Source organism: Artemia franciscana, chromosome 16 (assembly GCF_032884065.1).
Source record: "Artemia franciscana chromosome 16, ASM3288406v1, whole genome shotgun sequence".
Taxonomy (NCBI): Eukaryota; Metazoa; Arthropoda; class Branchiopoda; order Anostraca; family Artemiidae; genus Artemia; species Artemia franciscana.
Genome location: NC_088878.1, coordinates 7,745,960 through 7,773,192, shown reverse-complemented (window position 1 = coordinate 7,773,192; position 27,233 = coordinate 7,745,960). Strand labels below are relative to the sequence as shown.

Below are 27,233 nucleotides of genomic sequence, written 5' to 3'. Positions count from 1 at the left end.
TGCAACTAAACAAGTTTTATTATGTCAGAAATTATCGCTTTCATACAAAAATAGGGAATCAATTACTGGGAAGATTCGCAATAAAACAGAACGCACTTGAAAAAGAACAAATAATTGTCCTGTAGATACAGATGACCTTTTCCAGAGCGCCATTTTTGAGCAAAGTAATTGATGTCTATGAGTATAACAGCATCATCATGCTTTCCCTATCTTTCCATCTATTATCATCATCATCATGATCATCGCCATGCTGTTGTCTTCTTCTAAAGCTCTGTCGCTTCTGACGATGAACCTCTATTTCTGGTTGACTGGTTTCTAAACTTGGCAACGTTGTATGGGAAATTGTAGTTTCAGCCTCGATGGGAGCGGAGCCAGCTAGACCCGCAACGAGTAGTAGAGCAATTATGACCTAGAAAAGAAACTTGTTAAACAAATGAAATCGTTTGGATGTTCTAAGTATCTATGGTAAGGTTTAAACAACTTCTCAATGGTCCTCACTGTAATTAATACATTTATTAACATATTATATATGCAGCTGATCATACAATAATTTTCTAAATAAGAAATGACTTGAGATAATAACAGCACATATTGCTATTGCATGGGTTTTAATTTTTTTGCCAATTTATTTTCACATCCTTTTCCCTGTTTTGTCCTGGGTATAACAAGCATAGATAGTTAACAGAATTTGTATGCTTAGAGCTTCACAGTTTTCGTTTTTGGAGAAAGGCTTTCATTGGAAGACTTTCTCTCAGTGCCAACAAAGTTTTATTTCTGGTTTTCTTACTTTTTTTAAACATGTAACTTGCATAATAATTTTCGCGAGGAATGATCCCTTTGGATCATTCCAGGTTTCCATATATCGGTTTCCATACATCTGTACCTTTGATTATTACAACCCTTTTCAACTCGATCCACTTAACTGTATTTTTCTTCAAATCAATCCACGTTTAAGTCAACCCCCACGTAATTCAAACCCTGTCTAATTCAACGCCCTTTCAGCTTAGCACCAATGCAACTGTGCCCTCATTCAACTCGAACCCCCCCCCCAAAGTTCAACCCTTTCTTAACCAAATCCTTTTTCACTCAACTCAACCAGCAACTCAACCCGCCTGAACTCAACTCCCGTTTAGCACAAACCCAGTTTTACTTAACTCCAAATTTCACTCAACTTCCATTCAATTCAACCCTCGATCAACCCAATCCTAATTGACTTAACCACCATTCAGCTTAAGCTCCTTTAGACTAACAACATAACTGGAAAAGATAATTTAGTCGGTTTTGTTGGAAGTCATTAAAGCTGACTCGAATGAAATGGAAAATTTGTCCTCCTGTGTTATATATTAGGTATTAGCAAAGTTTTTCATGCCCAGGACTCGAACAATCCTGATATCCATGGCTGTCACAGTAGGTGCAAAGTAGCAGAAAGAAATCTACATAGATCAATTCCTTAAAGTTTTTTTTTGATTTGGAATAATTTCAAGGTTAGCCAGACTGCCAGATGGGTAAGCTTTAATTAATTTGTTAGTTGGACTACTTTCAGCTTAAACCATTCGATTCACCATTCAATTTTGTAACTGAATATTATGATTGTTGCCTTCACAATTGCGTCCCAGACCTAATACCCCCTGATGCCAGGACATAGCACTAGCCAATCAATACAAAACATGGATGATTTTTCGTTGTTGTTTGTTTATGGTGTTTTATCATCAACAGTCAATTCATAATACCAAATATTATCAACAAAAAAGCACAAACACACACAAAATAAATCAGCGACATTTTGAACATAGCCTAAGACTGCATTAAGGTATTGGGGGAGCTGGGACAAAATTACTTGGTGGCGATAGTTATATTTTGGATAAGCATTAGATGGTAAATTGAATAGCATGTTCACCTTTCAACTAGCCATTTAATTGAGCGTTCGATCTGAGACGCAATTACGTCGAGGCGATTGTTACATCTGGAAATCCCCGTGCTAGGTATCACCCTCGAAATATGTTTCGAAATATGCTAACAGTTTTTAGTTGGAAAGCGAAAAAACGCATTAGACTTAAAATTCCTTTTCTCCAGACAGGCCTGAAGGATATTTCACTGAAAGTTAGTAAATTTAGGCCTACAAACGCAATTTTGATGTTTAAGCCATATCGTTAAACCCTGCTAATCAACTCTTAATTATTGCCTTAAAGTTGACATACAGCTATGTAATCTTAAAAAATAGTCTTAGCTTGATTAAATAATGAGGCTTTCTGTTAAAAATAAATGTTAATTTAATATGAAATTTATCATCCAGGGACAAAATTTACCACAGTATTCAATGTTCTCAAAAACTGAAAGGCTCTGACTGATAGGTTTATGATTGTTTTGACATACAATAAAAAAAAATGATCAGATTATTATAATTTGATAAAACAAAACAATTAGATAAGAGAAAAATTGAAATTTTTGCGAAGAAGAATTTTTTCACCCTGATTTTGAACGCAGCCATGTGGGTAGCCTCATGAATGTTTTCAGGATTATATTTCAAACATGCGGCATAGAATCTTTAATAAAACATGATGTACGAGCTTTTCTGCTAAATTTTCTGCAATTGTCTCCAAAACACATTTTTATACTAGGTTCCTCTTGTTCTAAAGGAATATGGCTATGATTTTCAATCTGATTGGGGCAAAATGTTCGTTTCTTGGACCCTTAACACAGCTCTTCCCAAGAAACATGCAATCCTCTTAGCCTAGCAAACTATATCTGAAAGTTTCAAGATTGCATAAAACAGACAGAAAGTATGAAGCCATATTAGAGTTTGTCAACGTTTTAAATTTTGCACGACAGATTTCATCAAGATTGCTCCGTGTTGGGGGAATTTTATCCCTTTGCAAAATTTTAAAATAATTTTCTCATTTAATTATGTGTTGAATTAAAAAATAGTTTTTCATCTGAAAGTAAGGGGCAATACTAAAAATTAAAACAAACAAGAATTATCCCATATCTAAGGGGACTTTCCCTCCCTACCCTTTACCCTTAACGCCAAAGTTCGACTTCATTCAAAGAAATTTTTTCATCTAAAAGTAAAAACTAACATTAAAACTGAAAGTGAACAAAAATCATTCTCTACATGAGGAGGCTGCCCCTTCCTCGACCCTCACTCTATAAGTTAATATTGGAGTTCTTCAAAAATATATTCTATTAAAATTAAACGGCCCTTGTAAATAAGAAGTCCTTCTTAAAAATTTGTGATGAAAATTCAAACTTTAGCGTATAAAGATCGAGGGTTAAGGAAGAGGTGGTCCCCTAATATAAGGAATAATTTCTACTTGTTATAAGTTTTAATCATGCTCTTTACTTTCAGTTAAAACCACTTGTTCTTTTTTATTTAATTCTTACCGTTTCTCAAATAATGCCCGGAAAGCCCCTTCCCTCCAGAATGATTCCTCCCATTGAAAAATTCTTCCTGTTGAAAATCTATCACACAGAAAATAAAATCTTTCACCCAGATGGATAAAAATTCATTTCTTTTGATGTGCCTATTGATATCATTTTTCTATATTAGTTTTATAAATCTTGTTCAATATGTAATCCTTATTAATTGTTGGCTCATTATGTGCTTGATAATCAGATCATCAAACAGTAATATCACAATTATTAAACACGATATAAAAAAAATAACGTATTCTTAATCTTGCTTCTTCGCTTGCTATTACAGTTTATTACCATGCAAGGCAACTTACCGTATGAGTATTCATATTGTACCCACATCGAAACTTTCGGATGGACTGATAGAGAGCGTTTGAGAGTTTGGTGCTTTTATTTAGCTTTACAAAGATAAGAGAAATAAAACCGACTCTCCAGTAGGTTATTAGAATATTTCCGAAAGAATGACGTAATCTGTAACATTTTATTAAGACCACGAGAATTTATTGAAAATAAAATTCTTGCCTTGATTTCGTCACTAATTCCAGGTGCTAATCAGTGATGCATTGACGTAAAACCAGATTAAAAGTTTTCAGATCCGGTTATGTGTCAAGTTATATTTTGAAACGGTCGTATAATTACGATTGCATAGCGAGCTAAAGGGATCGTCATGGGGAAATGTTTAATTCTGACAACTTAGTTTAGAAGAATATTATTATTATCAATAATTCAAATTTCTTTAAATTAATAATTCAATAATTCAAAATTATTTTATTAATTGAATTTTATATATTAATTAATTAATTTACTTATTAATTAATTAAAAGTAAATTTTTAAAAAATTCACCACTTATTATTTAATTTTATTTATTTATTAAATTGACAAATTTATAACTAAATAGCAATTAATAATTCCATTAATATTATCCAAGCATCTTTAGATGCAAACAAGTGCATCAGAATGTTTCGTTTGCCAGGGAGAGGGAAGGCGGAAGAAGTTTTCTGGTAGAGATTGAGAAGCAGACTTTAGGCTACTAAAAAACTAAGACTCAAAAACTTTTTTTTCTTTTACTTGCTTGAAATTTATGTATAATCAGGTTTTGTGTTCTTTCCGCTAGCTCAAAATTTGAGTTTTTAGCGACTGGCATGCAACATTGTTGGCATGCCTTTCAAATGTGGGTGTGTCGGGGCTTTCATCACCGCCAATCAGTTTTACAAAAAAAAATATTTTGTAATTACTTTGTGTTAGTTTTTATTAATTATTATTTCATTAATAAATAATTATTGATAATTATTTTCCTAGTAATCATTTTATTTATAATTACTGTATTAATAATTAGATTTTATTAATGATTATTTTAAATTTGATGATAATTAAAAACAAATAATTAAATTTATAAATAATAATTATTTAAAAATAAACATTTTATTAAAGATTAAGTTTTAATAATGAATATTTATATTCATGCATTAATAATTAATTAATTTGTATGAAAATTGGTTTTGTATCATTAAAAAATTTAATTATTAAGGATGGTGAGAAAATAGAGTTGGGGGGGGGGTATTTAGTTAATGCCACTTTGTTGGCATGTAACAAAGTTAAAAAGTGGGGCTAATGTACTATCCTGGTATAACATGGTATAATGACAATAATCAAGGTATAGACTCTATTTTGGTTTATTTATCTTAGTTAAGTTTGAAAATTTGTCAGACTGACAAATAGAACCAGTGTAAATTCCCACTCCCATCTCCAAGAAAATCAAAAATACAGGAAACGGCAAAGTTTTGTAGAACTAGAAAATATTGATCGAGAAAAACAGTCCTGTTTCAAACCCTCGGCTCCCTCCCCTGTGGATTTTCTTAGACTGTTATTAACTTAAACTCTCCCTTCTGAAAATTTTCCACTTGTGCAAACGTAGATTAGTAATATTAAACTTTAATATTAAAAATAATAATATGAAAATAGAATTTCAATTTTAGTCGAATAATTTAAGAGAACAATTGTGTACATAGGAGGGAGGGGGATCCAAGGCTGCAGTCTTTGGAAAATCTTAAGATCGAAAAACTTCTCAAACTATCGATAAAAACTATTTTTTATTTAGTTTGACCGGGGTGACTCGTTTGATTCTCCGTCCGGTGTATAATAGAACATCAGCTACTATTGAGAAGGGGTTAGGGCTCCCGAAACTTTAGAAATTGTTTAATATTTTAACCCAAATTTACTATCTTTGGCTGACAACCCCCTCAAATAATCAATTAGGGGGGAAGGGAACTGTGTTTTTATGTAACATCCTCCCCAGGTAGTGGAAAGGGGCTTCATGTATTGAAACTTTCAGGTACTGTTTTGATATGGAAGTAGACTGTTTTTGTCTCTCCAATCCACTTAAAAGTTTTTGCACTATAATCACCTTGATCAAAGCAGAATTGTATGTAATGTCCTGTTAAAAACTTTGATGATCAAGTTGAAATATTTAGGGAGTGTTTGGGGTGATAAGATGACTTTGAATTTTACCTCAGAAGGAAGAAGGGGGACACAAGGATTTTGTCTCCAAGTTTGTAAAGAATTTGACACTATTCACAACGTCTATGGTCGTTAGTCAAAACTTTCGTTTGATTGTATGTAATACGATTCCCCCCTCCCGTCCTTAACCCCTTGTTCTTAAAGCGAAAGTTTAGTAGTGCTTTATAGAAAGCAATTGTGGGTGCAACAAATCCAGTTAATGACAAGTTAATGACAGTTACTGACAAGTTAATGACAATTGCACGTGTTTTATTTTTGAAATACCTTTTCAAATAATTAAACTGAAAATGCGCATCAATATACTCCTCCATTCTTCCGGCATTGGAAAAAAACCCATTACCCCATTTCCATTGTACTGGTGCTTGATCAGTTACTCTTTAAAGCATAGGGGAGAAAAAATCATACTTCAGCGTAAACAGCAGGGTTTTACAGAGAGTGCAACCCTTCTTACATACGAAACCATTTCTCTTCGTCTGAAGTTTTAATGTTGCTCTTCACTCTTTTGATAAGGCTTGCTTCGCTTCATATCCAGGGCTATCCTCAACATGAGGATGGCTGTTGTCCCCTAAAATCTCACTAGTTAAATCACAGAGTAGCTTTGATAGTGACAGTTAACTTTGGATCGTGATGCATACGTCACCATCCTTCACTGGAAAACGAGAAATTCATGTTTTGTGGATATTTGTTTTAGAGTTCTCAAACGTGGTTTGGTAAAAGTAACTTTGACCTAAAGAGTCTCTTTAAAAGCAATTCTTGAATTTAAGGTACCCTTGGGTATACCATAAAAACAAACGGAAAATCAAAGTAAAAAAAAATTAGATGATAGTAAAGAGCAACATAAAAACTTAAAACGATTTGATACTATTCTTTACATAAAGGGCTGCTCTTACGGTAAATTTTTGACTTTTTTTAGCTTGAGCTTTTTTTTAGCTAAATTCAGGAAATGTATTTTTAAAGCGCTATCAAACTGTAATGTAAAGATTTGGGGTTGATGAGGGACGGGGCCCCTCATTTACGTAATTATTTTCGTTCGTTTTATATTCAGATAGCACCCTTTAGTTTTAATTAAAAAAAAAACTGTGTTTTATTTTATCAGTATCTAAAATGATGATATGCCATTATCTAAAATGATACGTATCTTTGTTATTGTCAAGAGTCTAGATTTAAAAAATTCATTGATAAACGACTAATGGTGATAGATCATCTCGTACGAATGCTAAATGCTGATAATCACGCTTTTTATCTATCTATTTGGGAATGGATAAAAAATAGCTAACAAAAGAAGGATATCCGCAAATGAGATAGGGAAAGGTCATGAGGAAAAAATTTAAAGAAAGTTTGAAGGGGAAAAACTTTGAACAGATTTAGGCGGAGGACTAACAATCATAGATGTATTGGACTCAGGTAGCTTCATGGCGCAGCAAATTGTTAGTGGTGGTAAGTGTGTAGATATTTAAAATTTCCGGAAAAGTTTCGGGGAGGGGAAGGGACAAGGATATTTTTCAATATTCAGGGAAGGGAAATTTGTCGCTTTATTAATTGTATTGCCTAGAATATCAAAAATAAAATGTTTAATGAAAATATCCCCCCCCAAAAGAGTGTTTCATCAATATCGTGGGGGGGGGGGCACCTGTTCTCCTCAATTGTCGTGGCTGACTCGAATATACTAACAGAGTATTGATCTTTGAATCAAATAGTTTTGATTCAGTTCCGCTAGGTAGCGAAATAATATAAAGACCTTACAGTACCAAGGACAGTGAAAATGAAATTTGATTGCCTGAGTTGGTTAAGTGGACATTTACACAATCATATATATCTCAATACACTGTGAAAAATTAGGTTTTCAATTTTTAATAGAAAAGATCTTCCTATATATTTATGTAGCTCCTAGTAGTAGTGGGAGCTAAATTAAAAGTAAAAATGTTAATGACAAATCAGCGAAAAATAAGCTAAAAAAGACATGGTACCAAAGATGGTATAGCGTTCCTTTGAAAGTGTAGTTGTTTTCTAAAATATAACGTTGTTAACGTTTGAACGTTTACGGACGTGTTGCAAAGTGTAGCTAATTGATTTTGGTCATTTATTTTGAAAGTTTAATGTGATAGCACAAACAAAATGTAGTACTGCCCTAAAAACTTCATATCCATGAAACAACCAAAAGAACGGTCTTAGAAAGTCGTGCCTTTCAGATTTGGGTAAAAAATGTTTTTATTTTGATGCCTTGGGTATTTGAACTTCACCTTATGCTCGTTATTCTTTAATGGATAATCTTTTTCCTTTATCCCTTCGCCCTATATTTATTTACTATTTATTCCTTGGTAGTTTATTATAATTACCAAGCTTTTTGTTACTCTTTACCACCCCTCCTCAGCCCTAGCTATGAGAAACCTGATCCAACATTATACATATCCATTTAATAATTCAGTTTTATTAAGCATATTTTGAACACATCGACAAGGGGTACAAAACAAAACTAGGCCCATAGCCCATAACCACTAAATCAAATAACAATGGCACTTAACTTTGAATAATTTCTAATAACGGCATCACTGTAATTGTTATAATGCATAGACGAAGCACAATATTAACTGAACTTTTGTTTTTATTTTTGAACTTTTTCTCCTACATGAAAGGGTCGAGTCAGCTTTGATCTAGTGGGAGCTCAAACTGCACTGTGCAGATCAGGGCATCTCTTCAATATAACGATCATAGCTGCTAGCACACCTATTCACGACTCGCCTGACCTGCAGAAAGATATTTTTTTAAATTACCGAGGAGCCTCACTAACAGACATAGCTGAGAATATTTTTGAAATAGTTTTAGTGAACCGTTTTAGAAAAGAGCGAGAACAACGGACAAGAAAAGAACCAGGCTGGTTTTCGCCCTGGAATGGGGTGTGTAGACTATATTTTTTACCCTGCGACTTCTTTTTCATCAACGTTTCACTCACGGATTGGATACCTTTGCAGTCTTTCTTGACTTTATCGCTGCATTTGACTCGATATTACGACCCTTGTTATGGTAAATAATGCTTTAAGACGGTGTACCGACGAAAATAGTCGACCGGCTAAAAGCGTACTACCCTGAGTAACGTACGAATATATGGTGAGCTAATGGAAATATTTGAAATTGCATATGGCGTCCGTCAAGGATGTCCGGCATCGCCAATTTTTTTCAACTAATTGATAGATTGGATTATGAAAAACGCATTGAAAGAAGATGATGGTATCGCCTTTTCAACACAAGAAACAATTGCCGACATCGAATATGCAGACGATGGTACTCTACTCGTGGACTCCGCCCAGAACAGACTAAATATAATAGAAAGAGTAGCAAAGATGGCTAGTGAGACAGGACTGACAATCAGTAACCCTAAAACAAAACATCTTTCAACTAAAGAGAACACTTCAATATACAGCAGTGGAGAATCTATTGAGAGGGTGGACGAATTCAAATACCTGGGTCAATGATAGATGCTAAGGGTGGAGAAGCTAGTGAGATTCAAGAAAGGGTTAGCAAAGCATGGTCCATCTTAGGCCAGCTTATCAAACCACTTTTGAAGGGAAATCAACCTATTGACAAACGTTAGGATCTACACAGCAAGCGTGCGTTCAATTTTGTTATTCGGATCCCCTCAAGGCGGAGGAAGACTGTCAGCTTGACACTCTTGACCAAAAATATCCACGAGCTATTAGCAACTTACGGCTGGCACAAAGAATAAGCAACCAAGAGCTGATGTAAGTATGCGGACAAAAACATAACGTTTCCACCATGATCAAGAAAAGACATCTCAAGTGGCTAGGTCACGTAATGAGACGCCCGGAAGAGATCCTGACACATAAGGTACTACTTCCTCATGGGAAAAACAACAGGTGGCCATATGAAATCTTGGCATAACGTCGTCAATTATCGAACCGCTTGAGAGATTCCGAAAACATGGTCACAAGTGGGATAAGGCATGGCTAGAGTTTATTCGACCACTCACAGAAGACATAACCCAATGGAAGCATTTGATCCAGCAGCTCCTTGATGCCGAGTTGGGCTGAATAGCCTGTGTCTCGTCTAAGCAAGCAAGTAATCATAATTTATAATATAATATAATCATACAGTTAAGAGCTGTACATTCAGTAATATTTTGTCTAATCAAAATGGAGCTCATAATTATATATTATGAAATATATATCTGATAAATTGAAAACAATGATTATTGTCCTCGTAACTTTGTTCAAGCTTTGTGTATTTTAATCATTACCACTGGGAACTACTGAACAAGGCCGATGAATACTAGTCAGAAATATCTGCCGCTATTTCCGTTTTCTTTATAAATGTTTATATATTTATTAGTCAATATTATATATGTATAAATATGTATTATACAGTATATTATGGTATGTCCTATATTATATGTAAATATATACTCGGTTGTTATAAGATATGATGCATTTTATAACTGAATTAATAAACAGCCGTGCGTCCCATTTTGTGTCTGTTGACAGTAATGAACCTGTTGTGTCTGTATTATGCTTATCTTTAGTTATAAATTTCGCTTTTTGTTTCATTTATCTATTTAAGCCTTTCTGTTTCTTCCTGTTATAACCTGTTTATTATTCATACTATCTTTCTATTGTTTATCATTTCTCGGTTTCTTTTTCTTTTTAGTGTCCTCCGTTCGTGACTTATTTTTACAACGGGGCATAAATAAATTGAAATAGTTCCCTATGGGCGTTCATTTTTTTTTGGTATTTAAACCTCCTGCACAGTTCTTGCTTCAGTATACATTTAAACAGTGGCCTTCAATATACTTAATATGTGGCCTGTTAATATGTTACACTTCAGTCAGAACTGGCTGCGAACAATAACATAGTTATGATTGTTCATGTACTTACTATTTCATTAGTAAAAATTTAAATAGTAGCAATTTTTTGATTCTCAAATTCAATTACACCTCCAGTAGAGAGTTAGACCTTCTTCTGATTTTCTAGCGTATTTTTAGCTGATTTTACTTCAAGAAAATAATAAAATTTTCGATTCAAAATTTAGTTTTCAACAAAAAAACCCGAATACCGACAGCTTTTAGAGTACAATCTACCAGGGATGCAAATGCAATGTACCAGACTTATAATGCAAATTGGAAAATTGTACTTAAAGTGTCAGGTTTTAAAAAGAGATCTTTAGCATATTTTGGTAAGATTTGTATAAATTTTTATTTTCACTGTTTATTTCCACTAAAAACTGATAAGGAATCAGTGCTTGTTGCTACAGGATGCTACTAATAACTTTACAAATGGCGTTATATTCTCTTGCAGTTGGTGTTTATCGAACAGAATTTTTCGAATACAAAGATTTCTAAATCTGCTCTAATTTTTGTAATTTTGCAAAATCTTTGCATTTTTTTTTTTAACGGAATTTTATGCAGTAAAAAAAGTACTTCGAAACATTCTATACAAATTCGTAGCTAAATATGTAAATATGTAGGAACTAGAATAAAAAGAGGAAACAATTTTATATATACAGAGAAACAACAACTCAACAAGAAAAAATGCTCCAAGGGATACTAAAAAGCTAATTTTACAATTACAGAAGAAGCTTTGGCAGGATATAGCGAAGATGATAAGAAAGACAAAGCTTCCGGTAAAAAAAAGTTTAATAAGAACAATTTAAAAATGATACGGCAAAGTAGATAAGAAACGTAAAGCTTTTGGGGAAAAAAAGAAGAAAAATAATATGAATAAATGATAGGCAAAGAGATCGAAAACACAGAAATTCGGACAAAAAGAAAAATAACAATAAAAGCCAACGGAAAATGACAGAGAGAAGAGAATCCGAAACGGAAGCTAATGGTAAAAAAGAGAAAAAAGAATAAAAACCTACAAAAAAAGACTTGTATAGCAAAGAAGGTAAGAATCATATTTTCTAGGAAAAAAAGAAGGAAAAAGGAGACAACATATTCCAAATTGCAATACTTAGTAAACAGACTTCTTCAATGAAAGTTCAGAATAAAGTAACAGCAAATACAACTCTCCGTCCAAAGGATTATACGGACTTCTTTATTTATAGAAATTATTGAAGTCTTGCATCTTCTTGGTTAGGTTAACAGACTTCTGTTAGGTTAAACAGACTTCTTCAATGAAAGTTCAGAATAAAGTAACAGCAAATACAACTCTCCGTCCAAAGGATTATACGGACTTCTATATTTATAGAAATTATTGAAGTCTTACATCTTCTTGGTTAGGTTAACAGACTTCTGTTAGGTTAAACAGACTTCTTCAATGAAAGTTCAGAATAAAGTAACAGCAAATACAACTCTCCGTCCAAAGGATTATATGGACTTCTTTATTTATAGAAATTATTGAAGTCTTACATCTTCTTGGTTAGGTTAACAGACTTCTGTTAGGTTAAACAGACTTCTTCAATGAAAGTTCAGAATAAAGTAACAGCAAATACAACTCTCCGTCCAAAGGATAATACGGACTTCTTTATTTAAAGAAATTATTGAAGTCTTACAATCTTGGCTAGGTTATTTTTTACAGTTATGTTGCATTTAGTTGTTTTTTGCTTACGCTTTTTTATTCATTTTCTTGAAATTAAATTATTAAACTGAACTGAATGGAAGTCAAATACGGCAATCATTATATTTGCAAGTCCTCATTCTAGATAACTTCCTGTTTTTATATGATGGGAACATAATGGAGTCTTCGTCGTTAGTTATATCAAGCTTATGAGGAGCAATTGAATATTCTTTATTTTATTAATTTAGGAAAAACTAATCACCTACTGTGTAAGAAAGTCCTCATTATAATTTCTTGTTTAGTATGACGGATTGAAATGTTCGGTAGATTTTCCTTAGATTGAGGAAGAAGTCAATAAATGAAAAAACGTCATATAATGACTTCTGAAATATTGCCATCAAAATATGTCTAGGTATTCATGACGTACTCTTGACTGAAGTAAAAACGAACGAGACAAAGACTATTCCATAAGAGAACTCAGAGAAGATAAAAAGGAGCACTCAAAACACATTTGGCAAAGAAGTATAAAATTAATTTGAAGAACTTGAACACCAAAATAAATTTACTATCAATTCAATATTTTTTTTCTTCGATGAGTCATTTTGCTAAAGAATTGGGACAATAATCAAACTTTAGCGCAAACAGCGAGGCCTTGAGGAGGGGACAACCCCCCTCATTTACGTAATAATTACTGTTCCTTTTAAGGTTTGATGTTGATCCTTACTTTCAACTGAAACAACTTGTTTATTTTATTTAGTTTCATAAAAGAGCTGAGAGAAAAAAAAATAATAAAGGAACACTTGAAAACACATTTGACAAATAAGTACAGAATTAGTTTGAAAAACTTGAACAGCCAAACAAATTTATTGTCAATTGCTATTGTTTTACTTGGAGAAATTATAATCAGAAAACAAAAACCGGCTCCAAATTAGTCATATAACAGCGCTATATTCATCCGCGGCTCCTATTAATGCAGCATCGATCAAAAATGACTTGACAAATTTTTATTCGGATAGCTGCTTTAAATCCTTCAGGAATTCTTCGGGGCTTATTATGTGGGTGGATCCTGAAAATTAAAAAGAATTAATAATTACCTAATTGATTACTTAAATTCAAATATTAGTGAATTATATTAATGCTATTTGTTGATCAAACTAATTTAAATTATTGGATAGTAAAATTAAGTAAATTAATGAAATTAACTAATAAATTATTTAATAAAATAATAACCCAATAGCTAAGTAATAATTTGTATTCTGAAATCAAAAACAAACAATAATTACCAAATTAATTAATTAACTAATATTCTTTTAGTATTAAAATGAAATAAATTAATGACATTAATAAAATAATTACCTAATAGCGAAGTAATAATTACCAGTTAATAGTCAAACTTGTATATTATGGTTGCAGCATTTACTGGAAACTAGTAAAGAACGAACTCTAGTCTACATACAGTCACCAAAAATAAAACGTGTTTAGAGAAAAACTGCAAAGTGAGGAAGAACTGCCATCTGTAGCTGTTTTAGGAGTGTAACTATTATTTTGATTCATCTTAATGGTAGAAGTTTATTACGAAAGAAAATCTATCAGAATTTCGAAAAATAGCCCAAAGCACCACACAAACGGAAATGAAAAAATAGAAATGGAAACTGCACCATTGGAATCTGAACAGGCATACCCCCTTAGGAGAATTAGAGTCCCCGATCTTGAGTAACAAGGAAAATCACTTTATCGCATAAGAGGTAGTGACGTGTCACCTTTTTCTTTTCTTTTTTCTTCTTCTTCTTGGTTTTTTCTTTATCTTTTTATTATCTTTTTTTATTATTATTCTATCTCTATTTATTATTTAGCTTTATTCATTTATTTAACTGTCTTCATATATTATTTTCGTTGTTTTCTTCTTCGTTCTTTTCTGTCGCCACTTGTGTGGCGCCGAAACATCATAAACATATTTAACGGTTTATTTGAAAGGGAATTGCTATATCTTTAACCTTTATTTATCCCGCAAAGAGTCAGATATAGATGTTTATAATACGTCATTGTCGAATTCTCTATGTAAAAAAGAAAAATGGCCAAATGTGTCAAATTGAACCGTTTTGCTTGAACGAATTATGCGAGTTAAAAATAAGCGGTATTACTTCCCTAAACATCATAAAAATAGACTTTAAGCTTTCAACGCTAGCTCATATAAGCTTGAATTATGCAAGCTTAAGTGAGTAACACTGCTTCATAAAATGTAACAAAAATCACAGTTAAGCTTGTTAGGCGAGCTCAAATGAATTAAACTACCCCAGTAAGAACAATGCAAATGGCGTTTAAGATTTTTAGCGTTTTAGCGTTTAAGGTTTTGGCGTTTAAGGTTATTGTGCAATCTCAAATGAACTCAAATGAGATTACAGGAGCTCAAATGAATAATTTGCTAAAGTCAATCTAACAAAGATGGCATGTGTTTTTAGCGTTTTTAGCGTTTAAGGTTTTGGCGTTTAAGGTTATTGTACAATCTCAAATGAACTCAAATGAGATTACAGGAGCTCAAATGAATAATTTGCTAAAGTCAATCTAACAAAGATGGCATGTGTTTTTAGCATTTTTAGCGTTTTAGCGTTTAAGGTTATTGTGCAATCTCAAATGAACTCAAATGAGATTACAGAAGCTCAAATGAATAATTTGCTAAAGTCAATCTAACAAAGATGGCACGTCGAACTTAAATGAGCAATATTACTTCAATGCACATAATCAAAATGGCATATGAGCTTGTTACACAATTTCAAATGAATAACACTGTTTCACTAAATATAAACGTCACTGATTATGCAATCTTAAAAAAGCTCATTTTATAGCTACAAGAAGCACATTAAGTCGAATCTCAAAGGAGTTCAATGAGCTGAAATAAGCAACACTACTTCCTTAATATACTGGAGAAGGTACTGAAGTCAATTTTGCGAGCTCAAATGAGTAAAGGTGCTTTAATAGATGTAACAGAAATGGCACACAAACAGTGATCGGCTCTTTTGATGTGAGCCGGGCTTTTGACTCGTCGGTGCACACGCAGATCCTTCTAGAAGCATATGAAAAAGGGCTAAATTTGTGTATTGTCAGAGTATTATATTGTATGCACAATAAACTTAGAGCGCAAATCAAAATACCCTCCAATCCGGTCGAATCCACTGTTTTACCGGTCCTTAAAGGAGTCACGCAAGGTTCGGCTGTGTCTCCGAGTTTGTACAACAATAGTGTTCTGCCGGCGCAAGCCCGAGTAGCTACTTGCTGGGTTTCAAAAGGGATTGATGCTTTGTTGATGACGTATGCTGACGACTTAATTTAATTTGAACAAATCCGCTAATCGACTATCAAAGAATTTTGACGTGTTGAATAGGGAAAACACTGACGTAGGTTTGTCGTGTAATGTGTCAAAATCTACCGTCTTGTTTTTCAATGCGGAGCACTCCGAAGAAGAAATCCCTTTGGGCAATTCAGTTGTGAAACCATCTGGAAGTATTACTTATCTTGACTTACGAATCAGTCGAAGCCACCTCTCCACCAGGACGCTGCTTATGCGCCACATAGAAGTTAAAATCCGGATTACGTACGGGTCAATTATTGGTAACAGACATCGGTCCTGAAGTAAATATCTTGCGTCACTGTATAATACCATAGCCCTTCCACATGTATTGTATATATCACTCTTTTCGAAATACCTGTCGTCCACTCAGTGTGCAAAAGTAAGAGTTCTGTTTTTTTTTTATTCGCGAAGTTCCTTCTGACAATTCCACCATGGACGAGTAACTCCTATATCATGCGTAATTATGGCGTATCCGGTCCTACTGTCTGTGCTAACCGTGTCGCCGAGAATTTTCTGAAAAACGCCAAGGGAAGAGCGAACCCTTGGCTAGCCATCTAGTGCCAGTAATTTTGCTAATGTACATTATATGGAAATATGTTTGTTGATTTTCCCTAGTGTGACTTTTTTTTTCTTTTTCCTTCGTTATACTCCTTTTTAATTCCATGTGAGTTTTCGGACAACAAAATTACTTACTTACTTACTTACAAATTACAGGAGATCAAATGAGCCTAACGTCTTCACTGCGTATAAAGGAAATGGCATTTAAGCTGATTATACAATCTCAAATAGCCCAGATTATTCAAAATCCAATGAACAAAAATACTTCACTAAACAAAATTACAATGACACTTAAGTTTATTATGAGAGCTCAAATGAATAGAACTACCCCACTAAGGAAATATTGAGTTAAGAGGTACCTATCAGGGATAAACTTTATTTCTGCTATGGCCGTCAATCCCTTCTTTTTTCAATAATCTCTTATCATTTTTCAAATATTCATAGATAGAATCCATTTTTTTTCTGGTTTTGTTACTCTAAGATTTAATTTCACATAAAATTAAAAACAAATATATAGCCCTAAAATTGACTAGAAAATAAAAGACTTGCAAAGTAAACCCTCATTTTTTCCCTTAGGATAGTGCATGCAGAAAAATTTAGGGCTTATGTGACGTTTGCTGGTTGATTTTAATCCTTAGTCATTTATCACCCATATTTATTAATAGTTTTTTTTTTTTATTTCCGTCCCTGTTATTATCCCCCCCCCCTATCGGCCTACTATATCCTTTTTGAGGTAGATTAAAAATGAAAATATCTCCTCTTTCTTTAAAGACCAGGGCTTTTGTAGGGACAAGTATTTTATACTGATTAAAAAGTTAACAAAGAAAAACATCTTATATTATGTCTCCTTCTTGAAAAACTAAATGAAATAAAAAAAAAATACTAGAATCCATATTGTATATACTATTATTAGTAATTATTGGCAGATAAGCGTTCATCATGGGGAGCACATTCTTACTAATAGTTAAGGTTACATACCTTGTATTATAGCGTATGTTCATTTCATTTGTTTTTATTTGGTTATTTCAACTTATTAAGCGTTTTGTGTTTTGTTACCATGTGGAGAGTTGAAGGGTTATCGTATTGATATCTGCACCAATCTCTGAGAGTATTTTATTTTGAAAGTGTTTATCATTGGATGCGCAAGCAGGACACATTGAGGACTTTAAGAGATGACATCTTTGGAAGTGTGTTGAAGAGTGGCGGATATGTGTAATATATATAGTGTAATAATATGTGTAATAATATAGTGTAATAATATATGTGTAATAATATATATATATATATATATATAGTGGCGGATATAGTGTAATTTATGATACTATTTAGTGGCTACGGAGATTTGTCAAGGTATGAAGCATATTGAATATCGTAGCTTATTACAGTGTATAAGAACATCCCTCAAGATATGGAATACGCTGAAAATCGTAGCGAATCATAGGCTACATTTTATGTGAATGTAATGACATGGCAGGGATATCCATTTAATTTATTTTTTTATCGATTACAAAATTTTGCTGGTTGCCATGAGCCTGTGTCTTTCATTTTACAGTTAATACCGCGTAACAGAGGCCACGTATTATTATGAAATTGTGACCATATGAGGCATTCCCCAAGGATCTATAATTATCAGTTCTTCGAAAAAATTGCTCCGATCAGCAAATCTTAAAAGAAGATGGAAATTTAGTTCCAAGGCAAAGTGTAAAAAGCATCCTTGTTCACCTTTTCGTGATCAATGGACCAAGAAATTGGTTAAAATCTACGAATGGCGAACCAAAAGGGTTCCTCTGCGGCACCTCACAATACATTTCCATTTATTGTCACTGTCACGCCTAAAAGATATTTGGGAAATACTTTTGGACAATTTTTTGTATAGTCTATACTTACTAGATTCATTAAGTTTTCCACTCATCAACTTATATACTACACATTTTTTGGCATTTTAAATAACTTTTTGAGGTTTTCTTTTTCTTCTTTGTTGCTTCTGTGGGTTTTTCCATTACCTAACATAAGAAGCAAATTCGGCTCTATTGGAGTTCATGATACACTTTTTGAAATAAATACTATCTGAAAATATGATACCTTGAAGTTATATATGACATTTTCAAATTTCAGAAATAATTAAGAAAAACCTTATTCTAAGCTATTCAAAGAATTAAATTAAAGAAACAAAGACAAAACAAGGCGAATATTTTGGTAAGACAACCACTTCCCTTCTTCAGTGCCATAAGTGGAAGTTACAAGGAGACACGGTCACATTTTTTCAATGAAAACGTGAACGAAACAGAGGTGGTTGTCTACCCGAATATTCGTCTTGTTTCGTCTAGCATTGTTGTTGCTTTAGCGAAAGTCTTATCCTTGTAGGGTATACATGGCAAACACACTAACGAGATTAGTGCTATGTACGAGAATAAAACTGCTGCAGTCAAGGTAGAAAATGAGGTTAGTACCTGCTTTCTTATTAAAAGAGGAGTTAAGCAGGGTTATGCTCTATCCCCATTTACACGATTCACTTTGATGGACTTTATCTTAAGGAGCACAGGAAAGGCAATGGGAGACCACGGAATCAAATGGGGAGGAAAAAATTTCTTGGACTTAGATTATGCTGATAAAATAAGGATCCAGGATGAAATTAAACCCTAGATGAAAGGAATTTTTCCAGAGATCGTAATGCAAACAGTAGTCTGCAAGAAAAGTGTGGTTCAATACCACTTTCTATGGCTATAATGCGAGAAAGTTTATCGGAGGCGAATGTGATTTAAAAAATTATCATATTCTCTTATGAGAAATCAGCGGGATAATCTATATCCGATCACCCTCTTTTCCTCTTGATCTGCATTGTCCTGCTGATTTAGTTGATTTTCCTCATTATCCTGTTGATTGTCCTGTTGAACAGCTTAGGAAAGAGGTTTTGGAAAATTCCGTATACAATATTTAGGGGTTATAGTGAAGATAAGCTGAAAAACGGTGCAGCTTTTTAGGGACTGACAAAACTTACCAATGATAACTTCCCAAGTATTAATAGCTTTCGTAACTTCGTAAGCACAACGAATCTCTGAAAATGTGGCACCACCAACGATGAAAACAATCAGCCGCGGAACATTTTTCATATTTTGCTGTGATCTGTCCTTGTGCCACTGACCATAACGAGCACTGTAAATGAAAAATATGTTTTTAAAAGAAGAAGAAAAATAATAGAAAGAAGAAAGAAGAAGAAAAATATGTGGTGTTTTTAAAGAAGAAGAAAGATTAATCAAATTATTCAAATAACAACTGAATGTATAGTATAGCACCAAAAATTAAAGGGAAAATCCGAAATTTTCAGATTGTACAGAAGAGTGAAAAAATTGCATGCCATAAAGATCATAAAGGCCATATCTGACATTTTCACCTTTCTGAAAAAAGTTGATGTCATAAAGGCGTATCTGCCAAATGTACATCCCTTAAAGAAATATCTGACACTTTCGCACTCCTGAAAAATTACATTCCATAAAGGTCATATCTGACATTCTTTCATTTCTGAAAAAAAATCATGCTAAAGGCCAAAAGGTCATAAAGGCCATATCTGACATTTTCACTCTTCTGAAAAAAAGTTGATGTCATAAAGTCAAATCTGCCAAATGTCCATCCTTTAAAAGAATATCTGACACTTTTTCACTTCTGAAAAAATTGCGTGCCATAGGGGCCACTGACATTCCGCACTCCGCAGAAAGTGTATGCCATTGGGGTTAAAAGGGTCAATATCTGTCATTTTAAGGCCGTACTTGACATATTCATATTCCTGCAATAATTACCAAAAACAGCTTGTTCAGATGTTCTCAAAGGAAAGATCATATGAATGTAAATGAGGAGGATCAAAACTTTATCAAACACATATTCGCTTGTTGATTTTTCCTTTGAGAACTGCTTCTTTGGCAATCACATCAGAAGTGTAAATTATCATATATGATCTTTAAGGCGGACAGCTATTAGTTTTTAAGCGAATGCTCAAAAACAGAGCTTGAAAAAATAAAACAGTGTCAGGGCTGCGCTTGGAATTTCACAACATCCCGAAATTCCCTTGTAAGAAAGCCCAAGGTTTGAAAAAAAAATCTTAGTAATAACTCTTAATAACTTTTAATATCACCGTGACAATAGCAAGAATACACGAAACATATTTAAAAATCATTTTGACTCAGTTGGAATCTGAAATATCTTAATAACTTCCAGTATCAATGTCTCTGTGCAAAAGACAATCTAATTTATCAATATGTTTTGCGTGATCGTGCTATGTCCATGGTGATATTGGAAAGTATTAAGATGTGAGTTTTATTTATTGTTTTTGTTTTCATTTTCTTTTTATGTTTTGTTTGATTTAGCTTAATGGATTTTTTTCGTTGACAAAGGCTTCCGGACTCGAGGCCAAAATACTCGGATTGCTTTATTATTTAAAGTTTGTTGCTTTCTTTGTTTTTCTACTGCTTCGTTTTATATATTACGCCCGTTTTCACTATATTTTCATTTGTTAAACTTTCTAGCTGAATCGTCCCACATCGTGGAACCAAGTGGAACCAAGGCCAACGTCTATATTAGATTTTTGAGGCCTAGTGTAAGTAACTATTGGGGAGAGAATTCGGGCGATAAAGCCCCTTGGGTCGTTTAAAAGAAAGTAGCAAAAGAATTTGTTATATCAAGGTTAATGGTTTTTTTTTGTAATTATTATCTGATGAAAGATTGGTCATTTTTTTTCTTTTCTTTTTTTTTAGTCATTTACCTAACCTTACACCTAAAATCCATCTGTACCTCAAGAAGCAGCCGAGGCATCAAAAAGGAGTCAAAGATCGTCCTTGCAGATCTGTCTGGTAGGTTTGGCATACGATGCTCCTGAGTCTACCTCTGCGGCATGTCTCTAATAGTCTTGCCAGTGGAGTGCTGCATTTGGTTGCCAGGGATTGTCCATACGTAGTACGTGGACAAGGCATCTCCATTGGTGAACTCTTATGCCATCTGTCATAAGAAGGTGACCAATCTTGTCTCGGATGGATTGGTTGGTTATCTTCTGCTGCCCCTTGATGTTGAGAATTCTCCTGAGACATGTGTTCTCGAAAGCAAGAATTCTCCACTCCTATTCCTGGCTCAAATGTCAGGTTTCGGCTGTGTAAAGCAGAACTTGCATGACTTGGCTATGAAAAGTAGCAATTTTAGCCGTAAAGAGAAGCTTTGGGACCGCCAAACTTTCCGTAGACTATTGAAGGCTCCATTGGCTTGACCAATTCTTGAAATTACTTCATTACTGGTAGATCCTGTGTTTTCAATTATGCGACCTAGGTTTCTGAAATGAATACATTGTTCTGTGTGTTGATCTCCACAAGCAATAGTCGGTAAGGAGTCTGTGGTGGCCATGTATTTTGTTTTTTCAGTATTTATTTGTAAGCCGACCAGGCAGCCCGTCTACCTCACTTGATCTAAGAGTTCTTGAAGTCGTTCCTGGCACGATTCTAGTACGGCGACATCATCAGCACGGTATGTATTTCCCAAGCGTACTTCAGGATTCAGCTGGCTGCCGTCTGCTGGTTCTTTGCATTATGTAAGCCATGATAACCGTGGAGAATAGCGGCGACAAGACGCAGCCATGCTTAAATCCTGATAGGATACTAAAGAAATGGGTTTGGTCATCTGGTGTCTTTACACAGCCCTCACTGTCTTTATAGAGAACGATTATCAGGAAAACTATCTTTTCTGGGATTCCGTAGCGCAGTAGGATCAACCACAGACTCTGATGGTCCACTGAGTCAAATGCCTTATGAAAATTGACAAGTATCATATAGATTGTTTTTATCACCACTCTCTGCTTTCTTCCGCCAGTAGCCGTAAAGTAAGCATCAGCTCCACATAAGAACGATTTGGTCGGAATTCCTGTTGCTCTTCAGGGAGGTGCCTGTCTAGCGGTGGGCTTAATCGCTGCAGTGCAAAGTGTAACAGCAATTTGCTGAGTATAAAAAGCTGAATATCCCGCGGAAATTCAGTCTTCGGCAGGGAGACATTTCACTTTTTCACACTTACTGCTTCTCCTACAATTTCAATGGATGGCGAAGGATCCGTGATAACATTTAAGGAGAACATAGTTGTTTCAGGGATCTCTGGGTGGTTATTTGGTAGAGGTCTGTTCAACAGCTTTTCACAGTGGCTAGCCCAGACTGCGATCACTTTAGTATTATACAAGCTACTCTCAGAGGAAGTATCAGCGGGACCGCTTTGAATGCAGCTCAGCAGATTTTTTCACTATTATCTCAGAAATTTGAAATCAAAGTATATCCGTCAAGAAATGCAACTACTGAAATAGAGGTTCCTGAAAAATAATAACTAAAACCGAATCCTTTTCGCTCAGATATAAGCTCTTTGAGACTGGCAAACAATTTGCTATGGTAATTGAACAGTTTGCTATGCTAATTGTGACAAATTCCAATTAAAGCCGAAAAAACTAAGGTAAAAGATAAGGTAAAGAATACGGTATTGGATTTTATAATTCTTACCTGTGGTGCTGATCACCATTTCATGACCCTTCAGCAAAGAGGTGCTATGGGAGGGGGCAGCCATCTTTCACTTTCACATACCCTTCCTGTCTGCATGCCCCAGATTTATCCAGGCACTCATTTAGAGCTGAGCCGACTCGGGCTGAACTTACAGAGTGACGCCACTGCCCCTTATTCAAACCAAACAACCAGCAGTACCAGGACTCAGACCCCTTTTCTCACAGCAAAAGGGTCCAAAGGACAGGGGTGAGAATCACAATTATGTAGGGGTGGCAAAATAATGGTATAAATGGAAATCAAGAATTTTCAAGCCCTTTAGTAATGTTGATACAAACAGCAACGGAGAATCTTCTGGCTGTGATTTATAGAGTTATTGGATCAACAATTTATAGAGCTACTGGATCTATAATTTATGGAGCTACTGGTTCTATAATCCCACTTAAAAAGTTAGCTTGAATTCCATTAGTTTATTTTCTTGACAAGTTACAGAGACTAAAAGATACAGAGTATCCAAAACTGTAAGACTTGGTCTTGCCAACGCATCAGCACGTAAAAGAGAGATTCAGCAACGTTTTAACGTAGAATACACTCACTTCAAATTTGTTTGAAGTGATTTACTAAATTCTGAAACTTTGTTTTAAATGCCGGTCGTTCAGCATTTGGCACGTGAATATTGCAATTGCAACCAGCCCTGCTGCTCTCATTGAGCGGGACCACAGGAAACGACTAAAAAATCCCCGTGACAGTCGGCTTCTGATAAATATGTGCTTTGTCTAAATGGCAAGAACTCTCATCCCAGCTAGTCTTCTTTATCCAGGCGTCAAAAAAGCTATGAATAAACCACAGCACATCCGAGAATGAATAAACTAAGTGCATTTCTGTCAGAACATTTATGGACACAACGCGAGGGAAACTTCGGTACTTAAATGAAATACGTTCCGTTTACAACTTGATACGTGTACATGAGCACTTGCTATCTAAAGACAATTCAGGCTACATACACGAATCCAAGCGACAATTTTGTCGTAAAACAGAGAGACATCTTTATGACATACTTTGGTATTAGCTGATCATACAATGAATATTACTATCTCTCAAAATTATCCTTGTTTAACAAACAGGAGAATTTAAGGTTCTTCTGTTTCAAGGTAGCATCCACTTAGGTTTTAAAATTTATATCCAAAATACTGCTTCTCTATCAGCTTAGAAAGGAAAGAAGAATATTCTTATGTCACACAAATATATCATTTACGTCTACCAAATCCACAGAGATACGTTCAACGCTTGCATTGTCGACATAAATCCAAATCGAATACCCAAAATTCTCTATTCTTTAAGAATGAGAGCGTAAATTAGTGGAACACGATTCCCATTAAAATGTCCGTCGAAGTTATTCGACTCGTTCAATTCGACTCTATCGTTATTTGTCCTTTAAAAGAAAGCTCAACGAGCATTCGTTTTCTCTTCTACCGGGTCTTATAAATGAAATATATGTTCCTGAATTATATGCCGAACAAACTGTTAAGAGTTTCATCTTTTTTGTTGTTACCCAGTTCTAGAGGAATAGAATATAGGAAATTGGAAATAGAAACGAATCTTTAGTACCTTATCATACTTGCCAATTCTTGGGCGCTTTTAAAGGAAGGGCCAAAAAAGAGTATGAGCTTTAGAGTGCCACTTACAAATGATGTAACTTCAAATTTCCCTTCTTTCCCTCTCTTTTGCTATTAGCCAACCACAGAGAACATGGAAAATGAATAGAATGGATCTTTGATGCCTTAACAAACAGCACTGTGAGTTAAAACTACCAGCACCATAATCACGACGCTATGACCAGTTGAGATACTTTTCCGATCACCTAGCATTAGAAACATGAGTTTGACATTGAGAAGCTGTTTTTTAAGCGCATACAGTTTAAGTTAAAGATCGATAATGGCTATTTAAGGTGTTTTTGGGCAACGAAGAATAAAATATGACCTGGTGGGTATTCCTCTAGCACCAGTTGAAGCAGCTCGTCCAGCAAGATACGGGAAATGCTCTCCATCAAGTTTATCATCAATGGCATCTTCCATAACATCCTTGATAATAGGAGTCCAGCGGGACATCTGGTAAGTCTGTTCTCTTTCCTTGCGATTTGGACACCACTGCTTTCTACGACCTCCCTATAATAAAAAATTCAAATTACGACAAATACTCACTTCTCAGACAATACTCTTTAACATTTAATTAAACTTATGCTGCAAGCCAAAAATGGAATGGGGGAGAGATTAGCATACTCCCAAGAATTGTAGTTCCTAATATTCAGAAAAAGGGCATAATTTTCACCTCTAACACTTCAAGCAAATCGAACCACTATTTCTTCTAACAAAACTTGACGAATGATTTAGATTCCTCTTCGAACTTTATCTTCACAAATCGCTTCATTGTCCGAAATATGATCAAGTAATTTTTACCAATGCTGCCGTTAAACCAATTTTACCGAAAGAATGAAGTGGTCACACTTATGTCCAGAATGCAGTCGCGTCCTAGGTGCGATTATTTACCCTAATTTAAAATTGAAAGGACAGTTTTACCATTTCATTTTATGATATTTTACCAATGACAAATAAAATGAAATAAGATGATCTAATATGTCAGTTTCAGCAAGTTAACGAATAACGTTTAACGTTTAACGAATAACGTTTTACCTACCGCCAGAAGCAGCCAAATGCGTGGAATACGGTCGCGTTATTAGTCTTGCTTTAAAGTTGAAAGAAATATAGCGGTTTGATTCGATTCCCTTTGTATATCTTGCATTTAAATTTTTACAGGGCTTTCCAGAATACATTTTCCGTCTCACCAGCGTAAATTACGTGTTAAATAATACACACCATCAGTTTATTTTTATGGGAGGGGGGTGAAGACCGGATATTTTAAACCCTTCTAGGACCACATTCCCTTTTTCATGTGAATCGTATCTACTTGAATGTTCGTTTTTCTGAACCAAATGTTCAAAAAGGAATTTCAGTAAAAATACACTAAACAGTACTTTTCCTTCATTTTTTATTTTATTCTGAATGCCCAAAAGTCAAAAATCAGGACATTTCCATCACTCTCGGTCTTAAAAAAACACAATTTTTAAAGTCCCTTCCATTTTTCGTAACAACCTTCTGATTATTTTCGAAACTTTCATTCTGTAACTATAGAACCGAAACCTCTAGTGAAATAAAAACTTGCTTACCTCATTGATGACACAGAACCCCAGATTTGTCATGTTGGTAATGATGGGTCGTTCGGGGTCTGGTATTGCCGCATGTTGAATAAGCTTAGTTAGATTTTCTCCAGATATTCCGTTTTTTGACAAAATGTAGAGAAGGATTATACGAATCTGTAAAATCAATTTAAATTAGTAAGCCTCCAATTTAATTTAATTAATCAAATTTAGTCCTCCGATTTAGTTATTTTGAATTATTTCTAACTGGGTTTTGAATTTAAACAAAGTCCCAAAAATTGAGAAGACCAAAGAACATGCGAAACTGGAAAACTTCTTAATTCTGGATACTTTGGGTATTTAACAGCTTTTAATACAATTTAAAACACTAGCCAGAAGCGTCCTGAGGTGAGCCTCAAATTTTATTCGCACTTCATTTTTTAATGACTCGACAATCCTATCGACACCACTGCCCGGAACTCACAGCCATAATAAATCCTGGTTCATCAGCGAGAACTTGCAATACGTGCTTGCTCCCTATTGGTTAATAGAATTAAACTACCAAGCAGGAAACAATAGAATAATAAATTAATTGCCAGGCGATTTTCTAAACTATTTTTTTTAGCGGGAGTTTTTTTTTTTACTTTCAATCGGTTCGCATTGAAGCAGTGAAACTTATTGTAATAGTTACGGATTGCAACGGATAAGCTCTTTCAATATTTGTTTACTCCTGAAAAATAATAGCATAAGAATTCCGACACCAACATTTTACTCAAATACCACTCCATTGGGCAAAAAAAAATCTATTTTCCTACCACATATGAATTCAACAAAACCAGTTACCTTAATTTATTCTTTTTTCCAAAATACCAGAAGAAAATGTGAAAAAGGAATTCATAAGAAACGAGAACCCCCATTCCTCAAGACAGAGGATCCTTACGTGTGTCGCATATGTAAAAATTTTAATTGACTAAATTTGGCCAATATGTAGATATAAACCAATATGAAAATTTGGCAAAATATGTGATAGCTATGTTAGGCGAAAAAAAAAATCAACAAAATAAAACGTCACTCTATCTTTAAAACATGGAAATAGATGGACAGAACGGTGCCTCCCTCTCCCTCTCTCTCTCTCTCTCTCTCTCTCTCTCTCTCTCTCTCTCTCTCTCTCTCTCTCTCTCTCTCTCTT

General features: G+C 34.4%; 1 protein-coding gene across 2 annotated transcripts in view; it reads right to left on the bottom strand.

Annotated features, from left to right (window-relative positions):
- Positions 1–13,283: 13,283 nt before the first annotated feature.
- LOC136036993 (protein ROP-like) overlaps positions 13,284–27,233 on the bottom strand; it is a 102,832-nt gene continuing 88,882 nt past the window's right edge. For both annotated transcript variants that reach the window (XM_065719394.1, XM_065719393.1), the window contains exons 10-13: positions 26,075–26,221; positions 24,832–25,016; positions 19,341–19,495; positions 13,284–13,504 (exon numbers count right to left, since the gene is read on the bottom strand). In XM_065719394.1, the coding sequence (XP_065575466.1) occupies positions 13,443–13,504; positions 19,341–19,495; positions 24,832–25,016; positions 26,075–26,221 (549 nt within the window). In that variant the 3' untranslated portion in view covers positions 13,284–13,442. The remainder of the gene's footprint in view (positions 13,505–19,340; positions 19,496–24,831; positions 25,017–26,074; positions 26,222–27,233) is intronic.